Raw genomic sequence first — 19,422 nt, 5'->3', positions numbered from 1 at the left:
ACATTATGTTTGAAAGTGAGGTAGTTCAATCTGAAGCCTGGGTGTTAAATTTGAACAAAGGAAATTATGAAGGTATGAAGGACAAATTTGCTGAGCTGGATTATGAAAATTCATTAAAAGGTGTGACGGGACATAGGCAAGAATTATTATATAGTTTACAGCAACCATACATTTCCTTCAAGGCACAAAAAAAAAGAAAAAAAAAGTCAGTCAAACGTGGCTACTGAAGGAAGTTAAGGATTGGATAAGAATAAAAAAACACCTATAAAGTTGCCAGAAATAGTAGTAAACCTGAGGATTGGGAGCATTTTACAATACAGCAAAGGAGGACCAAGAAACTGATAAAGAAAGGGAGAAAATAATATGAATGTAAACTAGCAAAAAACATAAAAACGGACAGTAAAATCTTTTATAGTTATGTAAAAAGGAAATGTTTGGCTAAGACAAATGTGGGTCCATTATAGGCAGAGTCAGGAGAATAGAGAAATGCCAGAGAAGCTAAATGATTACTTTGTGTCTGTCTTCATTGAGGAAGATACAGGAAATCTCCCAGAATTAGAGATCCAAGGGACTAGGGAGAATGAGGAATTGAAGGAAATTAGTGTCAGTAAGAAGGTTGTATTGAAGAAATTAATGGGACTGAAGGCTGATAAGTCCCTGGGACCTGATAATCTACATCCCAGGGTGTTGAAAGAGGTAGCTATAGAGATAGTGGATGCAATTGGTGATCATCTTCCAAAATTATATAGATTCAGGAGTGGTTCCTGCAGATTGGAAGGTAGCAAATGTTACCCCACTATTTAAGAAGGGAGGGAGAAAGAAAACAGGGAACTACAGACCTGGTTAGCCTGTTTAAAAATACTGGAATCTGTTCTAAAGGCTGTGATTTTTTTTTATTATTTGTTCACGGGATGTGGGTATCGATGGCCGGGCCAGCATTTAATACCCAATCCTAATTGCCCCCTAGTTCAGAGGGCATTTAAGAGTCAAACACATGGCAACTGGGGAATTTAAATTTGGGTCTGGAGTCACATGTAGGCCACATCAGGTAAGGACAGAAGGATTCCCTAAAGGGCATTAGTGAACCAGATGGGTTTTTACAACAATCGACAATGGTTTCATGGTCATCATTAGACCTTTTATTCTAGATTTTTATTGAATGGCCATGGCGGGATGTGATCCTTGGTCTCCAGAGCATTACCCTGGGTCTCTGGATTACTAGTTCAGCAACAATACCACTACACCATCACCTCCCCTGTAAATGATAGATGAACACTTGGATAATAATGATCTGGGCATTGTCAACATGGATTTGTGAATGGAAAATCATGTTTGACAAACCTGTTGCAGGTTTTTGAGGATGTTAGTAACAAAGTTGAAAAGGGGGAATTAGTGGACATAGTGTACTTGGATTTTCAGAAGACTTTCTATAAAGTCCCCCAACAGGAAGTTGGTTAGCAAAATTAAAGCACATGGGATAGGAGGTAATATACTGGCATGGATTAAGGATTGGTTAACAGGCAGAAAACAGAGTCGGAATAAATGGGTCACTCTCATGTTGGCAGGCTGTGACTAGTGGGATACTGCAAAGATCAGTACTTGGACCCCAGCTGTTCACAATATATATCGATGATTTAGATGTGGGGACCAAATGTAATATTTCCAAGTTCACGGATGACATAAAACTAGGTGGGAGTGTGTGTTGTGAGGAAATGGCAAAATGTCTTCAAAGGGATTTGGATAGACTTAGTGGACAGAATTTTACAGCCTTGTTTGGGGCCGTAAAATGTGGCAACAAAGGTTCACCAGACTTGTTCCCAGGGTGGTGGGACTGTCCTATGAAGAAAGATTGGGGAAACTGGGCCTGTATTCTCTAGAGCTTTGAAGAATGAGAGGTGATCTCATCGAAACCTACAAAATATTTAAAGGGATGGACAGGATAGATGCAGGTAAGATGTTTCCCCTGGTTGGGGACACAGTTTCAAAATAAGGGGGAAGCCACTTAGGACTGAGATGAGGAGAATTTTTTTTTACGCAGAGGGTTGTGAAACTTTGGAATTTTGGAATTCTCTGCCCCAGAGGGCTGTGGAAGCTCAGTCATTGAAGTGGTCTAGCAAGCCACTCAGTTGTATCATACTGCTTCAAAAACTTATAGGAAGAATAAAACTGGACAGATTGCTGGCATTGACCAAGCCACCAGGTATGACAAAGGCACAAATAACTCTGTCAACCCTGTAAAGTCCTCCTCACTAACACGTGGGGAATTGCACCAAAATTGGGAGAGCTGTCCTATAGGCTAGTCAAACAACAGGTTGACACAGTCATATTCATTGAATCATACCTTGCTGTCAATGTCCCAAACTCCTCCATCACCTTTCCTGAGTATGCCTTTTCCCACCAGCACGACAGACGAACCAGAGGTGACAGCACAGTGGTATACATTCAGGTGTATACGTGGCCCTGGGAAGCACCAGCCTTGACTCTGGACCCCATGAGATTTCCTAGCATCATGTCAAACATGGGCAAGGAAACCTGCTGCTGCACCACCCACTGTCCTCCCTCAACTGATACTCCTGTATGTTGATGAACACCACTTTAAAAAACACTGCGGGTAGCAAGGGCACAGAGTGAACTCCAGGAAAGTGGGGAGGGGACTCAACCCATCACCAAGAGGGAATCAGTGGCACCAATACTGAACAAGCTGACCAGGTCTTGAAGGACATATATGCCAGACTGGACTGTGGCAGGTGGTAAGAGAACCAACACAAGGAAGAACCCTACTTGTTCTGTGATTTTGTGATCTTACATTTGCCAATCTGCCTAGATTGGTGATGCATCTATCTATGCCAGTCTTGGCAGGAGTGACCATCACACAGTTCTTGTGGAGACAAAGTGATGTAACAATTACACCAACCACATCAAATGATATTAAATGGTTGTGACAAATGAAGATATTTTAAAAATTTTATTCATGGTATGTGGCTGTCACTGGCAAGGCCAGCATTTTTTGCCCATCCCTAGTTGCCCTTGACAAAGTTGAGAAGTCTGTGAAAGTGACATAGGTTAATTGAGTGGGCAAAGATCTGGCAAATGGAGTATAATGTGGGCAAATGTGAAATTGTTCATTTTGGCAGGAAGAATAAAAGAGATGCATATTATCTAAAGATATTGCAGAGGTCTGAGATTCAGAGCGACCTGGGTGCCCTAGTTCCATGAATCACAAAAGGTTAATATGCAGGTACAGCAGGTAATTAGGAAAGCTAATAGAATGTTATCATTTATTGTGAGGGGAATTGATTACAAAAGTAGGGAGGTTATGCTTCAGTTGTACAGAGCATTGGTGAGACCACATCTGGAGTATTGTGTACAGTATTGGTCTCCTTCTTTAAGGAAAGATGTAAATGCATTAGAAGCAGCTCAGAGAAGGTTTGCTAGATTAATACCAGGAATGGGCGAGTTGTCTTATGAGGAAAGGCTGGACAGGTTAGGCTTGTATCCACTGGAATTTAGAAGACTAAGTGGCAAAAACCTTTAAGATCCTGAGGGATCTTGACGTGGTGGATGTGGAGAGGATGTTTCCCCTTGTGGGAGAATCTAGAACTAGGGGTCACTGTTTAAAAATAAGGGGTTGCTCATTTAAGACAAGGATGAGGAGAAATTTTTTCTCTGAGGGTTGTGAGTTTTTGGAACTCTCTTCCTCAAAAGATGGTAGCAGCAGAGTCTTTGAATATTTTTAAGGCAGAGGTGGATAGATTCTTGATTAACAAGAGGGTGAAAGGTTATTGGGGTAGGCAGGAATGTGGGATTGAGGTTACATTCAGATCAACCATGATCTTATTGAATGGCAGAGCAGGCTCGAGGGGCTGAGTGGCCTACTCCTGCTAATTCGTTGGTTCGTATGTCCCTAATTCCCCCCCCTATCTGAATTCAAAATCTACATGCTGTTATTAAATGATCTTTTATAAACAGTGCCACTTCTGAAAACATAATTGCTTGATGTTATAACTTGCAAAGCTGACTACAACTCACTAAGTCCATAGCAATGTTGCCAATATAGGTCCTATCCTGTTAAACTAATGAAATGTACTTCTTCACCAGGTATTATGAAAACAAGAGCATAAGAGTTATTTGAATATACACCTATGATTATTTTATGCCTTTTTTTAGAAACGAGGACACAAGGATGACATTCTATGCATAGCTCAGTGTCCTCCTACTCTTCTTGCCACCTCTAGCTACGATGGAGAAATAATAGTGTGGAACATGATCTCAGGACATATCTATTGCCGTCTACAGAATCCCCCAACCGCAGCATGCGGAGATGGAGAAGGTAAAATATAGTGGTGGCCGTGGGGGGTGGTGGTGGTGGGGTGGATTTTGTCAACAGCGTACAGTTTCTGACAGCATAACTGGAAGTGTGTGCCACTTACGCTCTCTTGCTTTTTCCTGTTTCCCACACGATTACAATTAAAATTTAAAGTGCTAGCAGCATGTATGGGAATCACATGCAGTTCCACAGTGGAGGCAACTTTTCAGTGGTGAAACCCACCATCAGCTGACAATGCTGCAGTCATGTGTGGGCTGTTTTTTTTTTAAAAAAAGCTTCCTGGTCAAATAAGGATACTCTGCATCACGGCCAAAACTTTCCTGTCCAACTACATTGCCATTAACACAAGATTTGAGAGCACAATGGTGGCACAGGTGTTTTCCAAAATTAAATTTCACTTGTAAATATTTCACATTACATTGGTTTCACTTTATTCATGTGTATAGGTATGACTGTTATTTGTTGGGACTAGCTTATTCAGAGAGCTAAACATACTGGCACACCTGATGTTTGGCACACATTAATGGTTATAGAGAGTTAGAGACACATGCTTTAGTGTGGAAGAATGAATGGTCCATAACTTCTGATCTGAAGGGTGCTCTTGTACTCAATACCCCTATTTATGAAGCCTAGGTTACGGTATGTTTAGTAACTGCTCTCTCAATCTGTCCTGCCACCTTCAATGACTTGTGCACATATACACCCAGGACCCTCTGCTCCTGCACCCACTTTAGAGTTTGCCCTTTATTTTACATTGTCTCTCTATGTTATTTGTACCAAAATGGATCACTTTACATTTCTCCACATTGAACTGTTTTATGCTAATGAGTATTCATGGCATGCAAATGTGTTACAAGTACGAACCTCTGCATCTTAATCCGACATCAGAAAATCGAGATTTCGCTTAATTAAGCATGGCATGTTTCCCACTCTTGCAGGGCTCCACAAAATTCACCCCTCCCCCCCAACCCCACCCGCAAACCCACCAACTCCCGCCTGGGAGTGTATCTGAGAAGTTGCAGGCCTTTTTTAATGAAGGTGACACAATGAATATTTTTGTTAAAATCCGTGAAAAACTTGAATAGTGTTAATTAATCAAAAGTTTTTTTTTTTGCTTTCTTTGTTTCTTTCTGAGAGCTTGAATGAAAATGTTCAAGATGACCTTGTGGGCAACTGCCACCTGGGGAGATACAATTTGGTGAGAGGGGAACTATACACAGCTGAAGGGAGAATGTTGCTGAAGGGCTGTAGTTAATGATTATCCACTAATGGCAATTCAGTTCTCTGTCAGCCAAAGAAGTAGCAGTTTCAATCTCCACCCCTCCATCATTTTCACATGGTCCATCTCTGACACTTCCCTTCCCTTCCTTGACCTCTCTGTCTCAATTTCTGATGATAGACTATCCACCAATATCCATTACAAGCCTACCGACTCCCACAGCTACCTCGACTACAGCTCCTCACACCCCGCTTCCTGTAAGGACTCCATCCCATTCTCTCAGTTCCTCCACCTCCGTCGCATCTGTTCTGATGATGCTACCTTCAAAAACAGTTCCTCTGACATGTCCTCCTTCTTCCTTAACCGAGGTTTTCCACCCACAGTCGTTGACAGGGCTCTCAACCGTGTCCGACCCATCTCCCGCGCATCCGCCCTCACGCCTTCTCCTCCCTCCCAGAAACATGATAGGGTCCCCCTTGTCCTCACTTATCACCCCACCAGCCTCCGCATTCAAAGGATCATCCTCCGCCATTTCCGCCAACTCCAGCATGATGCCACCACCAAACACATCTTCCCTTCACCCCCCCTGGCGGCATTCCATAGGGATCGTTCCCTCCGGGACACCCTGGTCCACTCCTCCATCACCCCCTACTCCTCAACCCCGAACTATGGCACCTCCCCATGCCCACGCAGAAGATGCAACACCTGCCCTTTCACTTCCTCTCTCCTCACCGTCCAAGGGCCCAAACACTCCTTTCAAGTGAAGCAGCATTTCACTTGCGTTTCCCCTAACTTAGTCTACTGCATTCGTTGCTCCCAATGCGGTCTCCTCTACATTGGAGAGACCAAACGCAAACTGGGCGACCGCTTTGCAGAACACCTGCGGTCTGTCCGCAAGAAAGACCCAAACCTCCCTGTCGCTTGCCATTTTAACACTCCACCCTGCTCTCTTGCCCACATGTCTGTCCTTGGCTTGCTGCATTGTTCCAGTGAAGCCCAACGCAAGCTGGAGGAACAGCACCTCATCTTCCGACTAGGCACTTTACAGCCTTCCGGACTGAATATTGAATTCAACAACTTTAGATCTTAAACTCCCTCCCCCATCCCCGCCCCCTTTCCGTTTCTTCCCCCTCCCTTTTGTTTTTTTCCAATTATTTATATAGATTTTTCTTTTCCCACCTATTTCCATTATTTTTAAATCTATAACTGTAATACCCTGTCAGTCTTTCCACCCCACCCCCACTAGAGCTGTACCTTGAGTGTCCTGCCATCCATTCTTAATTAGCACATTCTCTTAGATAATATCACCACCTTTAACACCTCTTTGTTCCTTTTGTCTGTGACATCTTTTGATTATCTGCTCCTATCACTGCTTGCTTGTCCCTACAACCACCCCCCCCCAACTTCTCTCCCCCCACCCCCCCACCTTAAAGCAGCTTATATTGCACCCCTCTCCTAACTTGACTCAGTTTTGCTGAAGGGTCATGAGGACTCAAAACGTCAACTCTTTTCTTCTCCGCCGATGCTGCCAGACCTGCTGAGTTTTTCCAGGTAATTCTGTTTTTGTTTCAACCAGTGTTCCTTTTGTTATTAGTTAGCAGGGAGACGTAACCACCAGCAGTGGATTTTGGAAGTTTGTGCATGAGTTGTCCATGATTTTACAGCAATTAGTCAAAAATTCATGGGGAACTTGGAGCCAAATTCTTCCATGTACTGCTGGCAGGCAAGTCTTCCAGCAGCAGCAGCAGTCCCTAATAAGCGTATATTGTTAAAAGCAATTAATTGCATTAAACTGTTGAAAGGAGTATTTTTGGTGACACTGTCAAATTGATGTGGATTTTTCTTTTGCCACCACAGTAATTTGCATTTATATGGTGCAGATAATGTAATAAAATATCCCAAAGTGATTCCTAGAAGCATAATAAAAAAGAAAGGGTGACCGACCAAAGATCGTGATATTAGAAAGGGTGTCTGGGAGTTTGGGTCAAAGAAGTGGGTTTTTAAGGAAGATCTTAAAAGAAGAGAGATTGAAGACTTTGGATTGGATGGGGGAAGAATCTCCGAACCTGGGGCTGAGACAGCTGAAGGCATAGCCAACAAAGGTGGTGGAGCAAAGGGAGGGTGTATGCACAAGGCCAGAGTCAGAGGGAAAACAGACAAGAATGGAAAATTTAGTGGCAAGAGGTTGTAGAGGTAAGGAGTAATCAGGCCATGCAGGGATTTGATTGGGGAGATTCAAGCATGGGGCTATGGAGACAATTTGAGAGAAGATGACATGTTCAAGGACTTTGAAGAGGAAAGGGAGACTGGAAAAGGGGCAGTAGTTTGCAAGGACAGATGTTGAGGGTGTATGTTTTGAAGAAAGAATAACTGGTGTTTGGTAAAAGGAGGGGATAGTACCTGAGAAGGAGGAACTATTTACTAGAAGAAGGAATGAGCATGAAGTCAAGAAGAGATGTTGGGTGGTCGTATTTTAATGGGAACGAGGTCATGAAAGCAACAGGTGGGTCTCATTGTCGGAATGAACTTGGGAAGGGCATGAGGAGAGATGGGAGAGAAATTAAACAGAGAGCTGGGTTCAGGACTTGGGGAGTTCAAAAGGAGGTTTGGCTTGATTTGCAACCGGAAGGCGAAGGAAGCAGAGATAACTGAACATATTGGCTTTATGCATGCCCTTCTCACACCTTTTTGAAGGTGAGCGTGGAGTGGTAGGTGAGAGGTTCAGGGACGTCATTGGGACTCAAGAAAAGAAGCCAAGGTTGCTGTTCTAGAAAATTCTGGAATAGTGGGTGATTTTGTCAGAAGAGAGTGAGGCCCAATAGTGCTGGATATTGTATTCCACTCTGGAGATTTGAGCACAATATCTAGGCTGATTCTTCAGTGGAGTACAAAGGGAATGCTGCAGTGTTGGAGGTGCTTCTTTCAGGTGAGATATTAGACTGGAGCCGCATCTGCCCTTTCAGTTGGATGTAAGAGATGACAAGGACTATTTCAGTACATGCGAGTTCTCTCCTGTTTTCCGGCCAGTATTTATCCCTCACTAACTTCACTAAATATGAGCTATGGTCATTATAAAAACATAAGAGATGGCAGCAGGAGTAGAGCATACTGCCTGCTGAACCTCTCCCGCCATTCAATTGGACCATGGCTGATCTTTGGTTTCAACTCCACTTACCCACCCACTCCTCATATCCCTTGATTCCCTGGGATCCAAAAGTCTATCTTAGGCTTAAATATATTCAATGATGGCGCAACCATAACCCTCTGGGATAGAGAATTCCAAAGACCCACAAGCCTGAGGGAAGAAATTTCTCCGCACCTCAGTTCTAAATGACCTGTGCCTTATTCAGAAATTGTGCCCACTTGTTGTAGATTCCCTGACCAGTGAAACAATCCCTCAGCGTCAACCCTTTCAAGCCTCTTCAGAATTTTGCAGTTTTCAATGAGATCACACCTCATTCTTCTAAACTCCAGAGAATATAAGCCCAATTTACTCAAACTCTCATTTTGGTACAAGCCCCTTATCCCATGGCCCAATTTAGTGAACCTTTGCAGTACCATCTCCATTGCAAGTATATCCTTTCTTAAATGTTGAGACCAAAACTGCACACAGTACTCCAGGTGCAGTCTCTTCAAAAACCCATGCAATTGTAGCAAGACTTCTTTATTCATGTGCTCCAATCCTCTTGCAATAAAGGCCAACATGCCATTTGCCTTCCTAATTTCTTGCTGCACCTTCATGCTAACTTCGTGTCCCATGTACCAGCACACCCAAGCCTCTTTGAACATCAGCACTTATAAGTTTCTCACTGCTTTTTCATTCTTATGACCAAAGTGAATAACTTGACATTTCCCTATATTATACTCCATCTTCCATCTTGTTGACCACTCACCTAACCTGTCTATATCCCTGTACAGCCTCTATGTGTCCTCCCCACAGCTTACCTTTAGATCTAGCTTGGTATCATCAGCAAACTCTCTGTCTCTTCATCTAAGGCATTAATATAGATTAGAAATAGCTCAGGCCCCAGCACCGATTGTTGCAGCGCTCCACTATTCACTGCCAGCCAACTTAGAAAAAGCCCTGTTTATGCCCACTCCCTGTTTTCTATCCATTACCCAATCCTCTATCAAGGCAAGTATTTTACCTCCAACTCAATTTTCCCTTATTTTGCCTGTTAAACTTTTGTGTGGCACCTTATTGAATGCTTTTTTGGAAATCCAAGTACACTACATCTATTGGTTCCCTTTATTTACCCTACTAGTTACATCCTCAAGAAGCTCTAATAAATTTGTCAAACAGGTATTCCCTTCAGTAAAACCATGTTGACTTGTTCTAATCATATTATACTTCTCTAAGTGCATTGTTAAGTAATAGAATAGATTCCAGCATTTTCCCAACAACCGATGTTTGGTCAACAGACCTTTAGTTCAATGTTTTCCCTTTTCCTCCTTTCTTGAAAAGTGATATAACATTTGCCAACTTCCGGTCTAGTGGGACTGTTCCCGAATCAAAGGAATTTTAGAAAATCATAATCAGTACATCCACTATCTCTGCAGCTATCTCTTCTAGAACCCTAGGGTGCAGGCCACCAGGTCCCATTTATTGGATTTTAGTCCCTTAAGTTTCTCTAATACTTTATTTCTCCTGATATTAATTTCCCTAATTTCCTCACTTTTTTTTAGCCCCTAAGTTATCGTCTATTTTTGGCATGGAACTTGTGTCTTCTACTGTGAAGACAGGCCCTACTAATTTGTTCAATGCCACTGCCATTTTCTAATCCCCCATGATAATTTCTCCTGTCTCTGCTTCTAAGGGACCAATGTTTACTTTAGTTATTCTGTTCCTTTGTAAGAGCTTTTGTAAGTATTTAAAACCTGTTTTTATATTTCTGGCTAGTTAACTCTCATAGTCTATATTTTTTCCCTTTTTATTAACATTTTGGTGGCCCTTTGCTGGTTTCTAAAACACTCTCAATCCTCAGCTTTGCTACTTTTTTTTTTGCAACATTGTAAGCCTCTTCTTTTAATCTAATATTACCCTTAACTTCCTGAGTGAGCCACAGATGGATCATTCTTGCTGAGTTTTTGTCTTCAATGGAATGTATTATTGCTGAACGTGGAATCAAATGATATTATGGTCATATTTCCCAGTGATCGTTTACGATGACATTACTAATTAACTCCGCTTGATTACACAATGCTAGATCTAAGATAGCTTTATCTATAGTCGATTCCACTACGTATGCTCACTTACTTTTCAATCTCCCACTGCTCTCTCCTCTCACACTGTTTTCAATGTCCCGCTGCTCTCTCCTCTCACACTGTTTTCAATGTCCCGCTGCTCTCTCCTCTCACACTGTTTTCAATCTCCCGCTGCTCTCTCCTCTCACACTGTTTTCAATCTCCCGCTGCTCTCTCCTCTCACAGTGTTTTCAATCTCCCGCTGCTCTCGTCTCTCACACTGTTTTCAATCTCCCGCTGCTCTGTCCTCTCACACTGTTTTCAATCTCCCGCTGCTCTCTCCTCTCACACTGTTTTCAATCTCCCGCTGCTCTCTCCTCTCACACTGTTTTCAATCTCCCGCTGCTCTCTCCTCTCACACTGTTTTCAATCTCCCGCTGCTCTGTCCTCTCACACTGTTTTCAATGTCCCGCTGCTCTCTCCTCTCACACTGTTTTCAATCTCCCGCTGCTCTCACCTCTCACACTGTTTTCAATCTCCCGCTGCTATCTCCTCTCACAGTGCTTTCAATCTCCCGCTGCTCTCGTCTCTCACACTGTTTTCAATCTCCCGCTGCTTTCTCCTCTCACACTGTTTTCAATCTCCCACTGCTCTCTCCTCTCACACTGTTTTCAATCTCCCACTTCTCTCTCCTCTCACACTGTTTTCAATCTCCTGCTGCTCTGTCCTCTCACACTGTTTTCAATCTCCCGCTGCTCTGTCCTCTCACACTGTTTTCAATCTCCCGCTGCTCTCTCCTCTCACACTGTTTTCAATTTCCCGCTGCTCTCTTCTCTCGCGCTCGTCAATCTCTTACTGCTCCCTCCTCTCGTGCAGCTGCTCTCCTGCCCTGTAAAACTGAAGCATCTTTTTATTTTCCATGATTAATTCCCCAGACTCACTTTCTATAGGACCAACGCTCACTTTGTGGACTCTTTTCTTTTTAAAATATCTATAGAAACCCTTGTTATCTGTCATTATATTTCTAGCTAGCCTTCTCTCTAATTTTTTCCCTCCTTATCAATCTTTTAGTCATTCTTTGCTGTGTTTTATATTCTGTCCAATCTTTTGACCTGCCACCCATCCTTGCACAATTATATGCTTTTTCTTTAAGTTTGATATTTTCTTTAACTTTGTTAGTTAACCACGGATGGTGGGTCCTCTCCTTGGAATTTTTCTTTCTTGTTGGAATGTATCCCTTCTGTGTATTCTGAAGTATCCCTTTAAATGTCTGCCACTGCATCTCTATTGACATATTCCTTAAGCTCATTTGCCAGTTCACTTTAGCTAGCTCTGCTTTCATGCCCTCATAATGTACTTATTTAAGTTTAAAATACTAGTCTTAGAACCACTCCTCTATCAAACAGAATGTCAAATTCAATCATATTATGATTGTTGCTATCTAGGGATGTCTTCACTATGAGGTCATTAATTAATCCTATCTCGTTGCACAATACCAGTTCTAGTGTAGCCTGCTCCCTGGTTGGCTCCAGAATGTGCTATTCTAAGAATCTATCCCAAAAACATTCTATGAATTCCTCATCTAGGCTACCTTTGCCCATCATATTTTACGAGTCTATATGTAGATTGAAATCCCCCATGATTATTGCCGGACCTTTCTGACAAACTCTCAGAATTTCTTCCTTTATACTCCGTCCTATCATGTGGGTTCTGTTAGGGGGCCTGTACACTACTCCCAAAAGTGACTTCTTGCCTTTATCATTTCTCATTTCTACCCAAACCACTTCTACATCCTGGTTTCCTGAATTTAGGTCATCCTTCTCTGTTGTACTAATACCATCATTAACTATCTTTTCTCAGCTTCCTGTCCTTTTTGCTCTCCCCACTTGGATGACTTCCTGTACCACAATGCCAGGGTCAGTCAGCTCATCTACCCTGCAGGCCCCACTCTCACCCAAACAAGCTGAAATTGGCTCATTCCCACCACCCACCCTTATGGTCCCTCTTAGGCTTCATACCTATTCAATGCCAACTTATACCCCTACCCCACCCACCTCCCATGTCCCCTCACCCCGTCCATGCAACCTCCAAAACCACTAACCCAGTACCCATCATAGGCAGACCTCAGGAACCACGTGGAGATGAAAAAAGATAAACTTCTAACAATCTAATACATCTCTCACTCCTGCACACTTGATAGTGAAAGAAACTCTCGTTTATAAAATCCATTCAAAGCTTTTAAATTTCCTCAAGTGGTTATTTTTTTTTAAGAGAAATTTTAATTTAATTTGAAGAGAATTCTGTAGCCACATCAAAACAGCTCATCCTTTATTAGCCCCTTAAATGTGTCAATCAAATATTGAACTCAGAACCCCTGCTGAAATAATTGTACGTTTTGAAACTCAGCTAAGCACTCATCATGACAGCCCTTGGGGAAATGCCAACAAAGAGCTCTATTGAAACTGCATGACCAGATGCCATTTTGTTTCCTAACCTACGACTGTCAATCAAAACAGCCCAGCAGAGCATTATTTTAGCTCTTTCAGTAGTCTGTTCTTTTTGAAAAGTTTAAAGGAAAGGCACTTGAAAATCTTCAGATCATGACATTTATGCAGACCATAACCGTCTTTCAAGAGCATTTACGTCTACTCCATCAATTCATGACCCCCATACTGCAGGTTAAAGCCCTTGGACTAACTAAAATGGGGTATTTTTGAACTCAGCACTAAGTTCAAACGGTCCTGCCAATTTCAGGTTTCCCGTCTGTGTGAATCACACTCCCCTCCCTTTACACTACTGGCAAAAAATTGTATCAGTCTGAAATGGGTTTGCGACTTTTCCATTCAGGTCCTGCCCAACATTTTTAATGGTCCGCAGTGTCTTCCTGACTCTGTGGAATATCTGGCCTTTAGGCTCAGCAAGATTTTGGGAAAGAGAGCTCCAGATTTCCACTTAGCCCTTGTGTGAGAAATGTTACCTGACATTGCCATGAATGTCCTTGCATTATATTTAAGGTTATTTCCCTACGTTCTGAACTCCCGACTAGAGGAAATAGTTTCTCTCCCTTTCTCTACTCTGTCACCTTGTTTAACCATCTGAAATACCTCAAATAGATCATCGTGGGTGTCAGGTGACTTTCCCCTTTCCCCCCCCCCACCACCCTGCCACCACCCCTGCCACCTCTCTTCACCCCCTCCTCCCCCCGCCCCTCAATCCCACACCTAACCAAATGCCGTTTTGTGAGAGGGAAAATGCAGTACATGTTGGACAGAATTATTTCTCATTTGACTATGAATTGAAATGTGTGATTGCTTATAGTTGTGATCCAATTACTCCAATTACTTAACTCCAATTTGAAAAAGCCCTGGGACTATATTATAAATATAGCTTTAGAGAACTGTTCAGTAAAGTGTTCAAATCACAAGAGTTACTGAATAACATTGCTAATTTAACAGAAAAGATGAGAACAAAAAGAAGCATGTAAGCGTTAACTACTGTGACAATTATTTACTGTTACCAGTACCTTAAATAAATTGACTTTTTGTTCATATCTCAGTTTCCTATGGTATAATGCTTATAGGTTTAATCAATTTTTAATGTGCACACAGCAAAAGTAGATCAGAGTGTAAATAAAGTCATATTCTTGAAGACTCGTGTGCTGAAGGCTGAATTAGGAGCTTCGCTTGTTGCTACTGGATCCCAAGGTAAGCAAGAGATTAATGATAAGCAAAGCAGCAAACTCTGAAAATCTGAAACAATAACAGAAATTTCTGGAAATACGCAGCAGATCTGCAGAGTAAAAAGTAAGTGAAGTGCTCAGTTTTTAGACCCTTTGTATCATAGTGACAGTGAAAAGGTTGCCTTGCTTTTTCACTTCCATTCTACTGCTCACAGATTTTTTTTGTTAAGTGGCTAAATTTGGACGGTGCAACATTTTTGGGAGGCCAGAAGTTCTGAATTGCAAGCAGACCATTGAAATAGCCAAGGTGATAGAAGGTTGGATGAGGTTTATGCCAGTTAACAGGCTGAGGCTGGGGCAAAGTTGAGCAGTGGAAAGGGTGGCTGGAAGTAGGAATTCCATTGGCAAGGGTATATATGGTTTCGGAAATTTAGTTTGGAGTCAGAGATCTCCAAGATTGCAAAAAGTCTGGCTCAGACAATGGCCAAGGAGAGGGACGAAATTGATGGTGAGGAGACAAAGTTTGTGACAGGGTCAGAGGTGAATGTTTCAGTTGTCCCAGTGTTTAGCTGGAGGAAATTGCTTCTCATCCAAGACTGGACATCAGGCAAGGAGTCTGACAACACCGGGGTAGTTAGAGAGATGATGGAGCTGGTGGAGAAGTCAAGCTAATATCAACAATGTGTATATGGAAACTGATCTCAAACCTGCAGATGCTGTTGCTAATTGGCAGCAGGTAATTGAAGAAATGGAGGGATCCAAAAGCAGGTCCTTGGGGAAAAGCTTGAGGCAATAGTGCAGCGGCAGAAAGAGAAGTCATTGCTGGAAATGCTATAGCCAAGTAAGGTGGAACCAGGCAAGAGAATTCTCACTGAGGTGGGCAACTGGATGTTGGAGGAGGATGGTGTGCTCAACCCTTATCCAAGGCAACAAAGAGATCTAGGAGGATTAGGAAGGACAATGCTTCCTGGTCACAGTCAAAGAGGATGTTATTTGTGATTTTGCTTATAGGACCATTTCTGTGCAGTAAATCTGATTGGAGAGAATCAAACATGGAGTTGTAGGAAAGATGAACACTGATTTGGGAGGTGAAAACATTTTCAAGAGCTTGAAGAGGAAAGGAAGATTGGAAGTGGGGTAATAGCTTTCAAGGATGAAGGTTCCGGGTTGGGGATTTTTTGAGGAGGTGGTGATGATGGTAGTTTTGAAAGCAACAGATAGTAGATGTGGGTATGGACCCATTTAAAATAGCAGCTAGCCTGGGGGTGTTAGGAAGGAATGTAGGAAAAAGAACAGGAATAACCCATTTAGCTTCTCGAGCCTGTTCACCAGTCAATGAGATCATGGCTGATCTACAACCTAACTCCATATATCTGCCATTGCCCCATTTTCCTTAGATTTTTGATGGCAAAAGGTATTATCAATCTCGGATTTAAAATTAGCAATTGATCTTGTATCAAATGCTGTTTGCAGAACAGAGTTCCAAACTTCAATAACACTTTATGTGAGGAAATGTTTCCTAATTTCACTCACGGAAGATATGGCTCAATTTTTTTTGACTATGCCCCTAGGCCACCAATTAGCGGAAATAGCTTCTCCCAATGCAACAAATCTGTTCCCCTCAATACAGTATCTGAAAAACTTTTATCAATCACTCCTTAACCTTTTAAATTCCAAGCAATGCAGCTCTAGTTGGGTGGTCAGCAGTTTAGCAAGAATGGGGTAAAAGCAGGACCAGGGAGAGAAATCAAGCCCTGGTGCCTTTCCTGTTTCTGGGCATCTGGTGCCCCACCACCCCCACCAAACCTCCTAACCTTTGCTCCTCACATTCTGGGAATTTGTAACCATAGTCACAGTGGAGTGGAACTATTTTATATAGGTTTAGCAAAACTTCTTGACTTTTGTACTTTATTTATAAAATCCATTGAAAGTTCAGGTTTCAGTATGATGCACTTTACAACTATGGCATTGTCAGACAATTATACACAACTTGGTCATTAATATCATGCACCCAGCTTCGCTTCTTTGAACCTGGCCCTATGCAATATCTGGACAGCAACATCCAAAAGACTTGAACCTCACAAGCACAGCAAACAACAATCCTATGTACAAATGGAAATATCTTGAACTAATAGTGACATATTCTATTAGTGCATGACTCCTGGTTTGCCTTCCAATAAATTAGTACAAACCAATTCATCTGCAATAATGTGTTATTTCCATCCACAAAAGTGGGCTTTGTTAACAGAGAAATTTCACTTTGCGTTGAGTGATAAATACTTTCTCATTTTAAATTGAAACTAACCACACTTACAAATCCCAGCATGGAGCATACAATAGGAGAGCAAAGTACTGCAGGTGCTGAAAATCTGTAATATAAACAGAAAATGGTGGAAACACTCAGCAAGTCAGCAGCATCTGTCAAGAGAAAACAGAATCAATGCTTTAGGCCCACGATCTTCACCTTTGCTAGCCCTTGTGGGCTTCTCCTTCCCCTTCAGCAAGAAACCCAGCAGCTGTTGTCTGAGATCTAGTTTGGCACATTAAATGTGAATTTAAAAAAAAGTTAAGGTATGAAGAAAACATAGTTTGCTGAACAAATAAAAAAACAATGTCAAAGCAATAATTGATCATTTTAAAAATGAGTAATTAATAAAAATAAACATTAAAAAGTGTCAAGCAGCAGAGCCAACTAATTAAACCCTTTTTGCCATTTCGCTTAAGAACCAGAACCAGGGAGGCAGAATAGGTCCAAAGTTCTGGTCACCAGGGAAGGGGAGGGACCGGGGCCAAGCTAAGGAGTTGGGTTTAACGAACACCAACCTCGCATTCACCTCTGATGACCCATACTCGCTCACTCACTGGCGCTCTCTCTCACACTTTCCTCACTCACTCTCCTCACTCACTCATGCCTCACTATCGCGAGGGAGGAGGTTGTGGGAAGGGCCCAGTCTAGGGCCACACACACACACAGAGCTAATTTATTTTAAATTTTGGTTTTATTTTGCTTTGAAATGGTGTGCATATGGCCAGTTCAAATGAGAAAATAATTTAGAAAGGAGTTAGGTAATTGAACTGGCAAGTTAGTTGCCTAGAGCATTCTATGTATTTCACATGTACATAGCAATGATATTTAACTTTAGTAGTCAAAACAGAGAAAATTATTTTATAAATTATATAGAAAGCCAGTAATTAAGAAATATAAAGACCTAATCACCCAGAATGCACCCTGGCTATCAAAACAAATGGCTGCAGGGACACGGGCTCTCGCTCCAGGACAGTTGGATCTTGAGCACTGGAACTTTATTCTGGAGCGGAGCGCCCATCGTGCGCTTGTTTGTGAGCACGTTAAGGTGTGAGGCAGCCACTTGAGATAGGGACACTGCTGCCCAAGCCCAGGCCTCCTGAAGGCATGGGCCCCAGTGATTAGCACCAAGTGCACTCCACTATCCTGGGCCCTGGGTAGAAAGGACGGTGTTGGGTCTTCAGGGCTGGATGATGTTATCACAGAATTCCAGAATCACAGGGCGGAATTTTCCGAGCCCGCTGGCGGTGGTCTTGATAGGTGGCATGTGCAGAAAATATGGCGGGACCCACTTCACGACAGCAAGAAGGCAGGTTGTGATTGTCTGCTCAGCTGTGTTTCCCGCCATCGGTCGGCAGGGAGCTAATTGTAATACATTAGCATATAATTAAACGGCCATCCTGCCAGGCGCTTCGAACCTCACCGTATCATCCATACACACCGACGGGAAAACACACCGACGTGTTTCACAACAGCACTCAGGCAACGTGCACTTGGCGGCCTTCACTTTGGGAGAACTGAGGTGAGTGAGCAGCTGCGTTCTCCACAGCTCACCTGGTGTTTACAGGCCTCAGGGGCGCTGGGGGGGGGCGGGGTAAACTGATCCCTGGCCCAGCAGGCAAAGGCTGAGGGGTGGGGGATGTCTGGGCACAAGTGCTGGCCAGCCTCGAAGGGTGACTGCTGAAGGGGGATGGGGTGTGGGTGTCAATTGCTGCCCTGGCGCTGCAACCTGCGAACAGGCAATCGATGCAGGGGGCAGGGTAAGCGAGGGAAGTGGCCACGAATTAGGGATACCTGTATAAACTGACCAAGTCTCTGCAACTGAGACAGATCAGGCGCAGCCACCATGATATGATTGGGGTCAGGCTCCTAGCCTGCCCGCCCATGCAAGCAACAAAGAGGCACCAAAGGGCCACCAAGTGCTCCATACCTTAGCGCCTAGCCCCTTACCCACCCACTCGCCCCACCCGCCTCCCACCCCCGGCACAGGCTTGGAGTCCGCCACCACTTTATTGGACCGTGGAGCAGTTGGACTGCACACGTTGTAGTAGTCACTGCTGGAGGTGCTCACAGCCTCTTGCAATCTCAGCATCCTGGTTTGGACCAGTGTCCCCCATGTCACAGGTTGACAGGGCAGTCATGCAGCGCATTCATCTCTGGCCATCCAAGGGGTGACCAGCACTCTCCAGGAAGCATTGAGGGGCGGTCACACAGGGCCGGGGAAGGTGCTAAGTACAGCCATGCTAACCACGTCTCTCTCATTTTCATGCTGCAGGAGCATAGATCCTGGTGACCTAGCTGTATGCCTGATGGCCTACAGAGACTGTAGAAGACGGAGGAAAGAGCGACTGAAGCATCTGGCCCCGCAAAGGCAGGAGCAGCAACCTCATGAAGGGGCAGCAGGGGCTCTTGCACCCGCTGCCTAGAAGCGACAGCGAGCCGTGGCTGGTCAGTGCCTAGCGACACCCAGGGTCTATAGACAGTGCCTGCCATTCCTGCAGCTAACTGAGAACCGGTGTTGCCGACGACTGCACATGTCTAGGTTCCTGGTGGCTCACATCTGCCACTTACTGCAGGACTTGGCGCCAAGGGGACATGGAGGGCACCCACTGCCAGTGGCTGTGAAAGTGATCGTGGTGCTCAATTTATATGGCAGTGGCTCCTTTCAGGGCTCCACAGGTGACCTTTGTGGGATTTCACAATCCGCC

At 43.5% G+C, this 19,422-nt stretch overlaps 1 protein-coding gene across 1 annotated transcript in view; it reads left to right on the top strand.

The window, feature by feature from the left end:
* The window catches only part of wdr95 (WD40 repeat domain 95), a 197,381-nt gene that overhangs the window by 143,068 nt on the left and 34,891 nt on the right, over positions 1–19,422 (top strand). Inside the window, exons 18-19 of the mRNA XM_078546126.1 lie at positions 4,168–4,330; positions 14,339–14,434. Of these exons, the coding sequence (XP_078402252.1) occupies positions 4,168–4,330; positions 14,339–14,434 (259 nt within the window). The remainder of the gene's footprint in view (positions 1–4,167; positions 4,331–14,338; positions 14,435–19,422) is intronic.

This window comes from Cetorhinus maximus, chromosome 7 (assembly GCF_964194155.1).
Source record: "Cetorhinus maximus chromosome 7, sCetMax3.hap1.1, whole genome shotgun sequence".
Lineage (NCBI taxonomy): Eukaryota > Metazoa > Chordata > Chondrichthyes > Lamniformes > Cetorhinidae > Cetorhinus > Cetorhinus maximus.
Note: the sequence above shows the minus strand (reverse complement) of the source record. Positions and strands in the feature narration are given on the sequence as shown.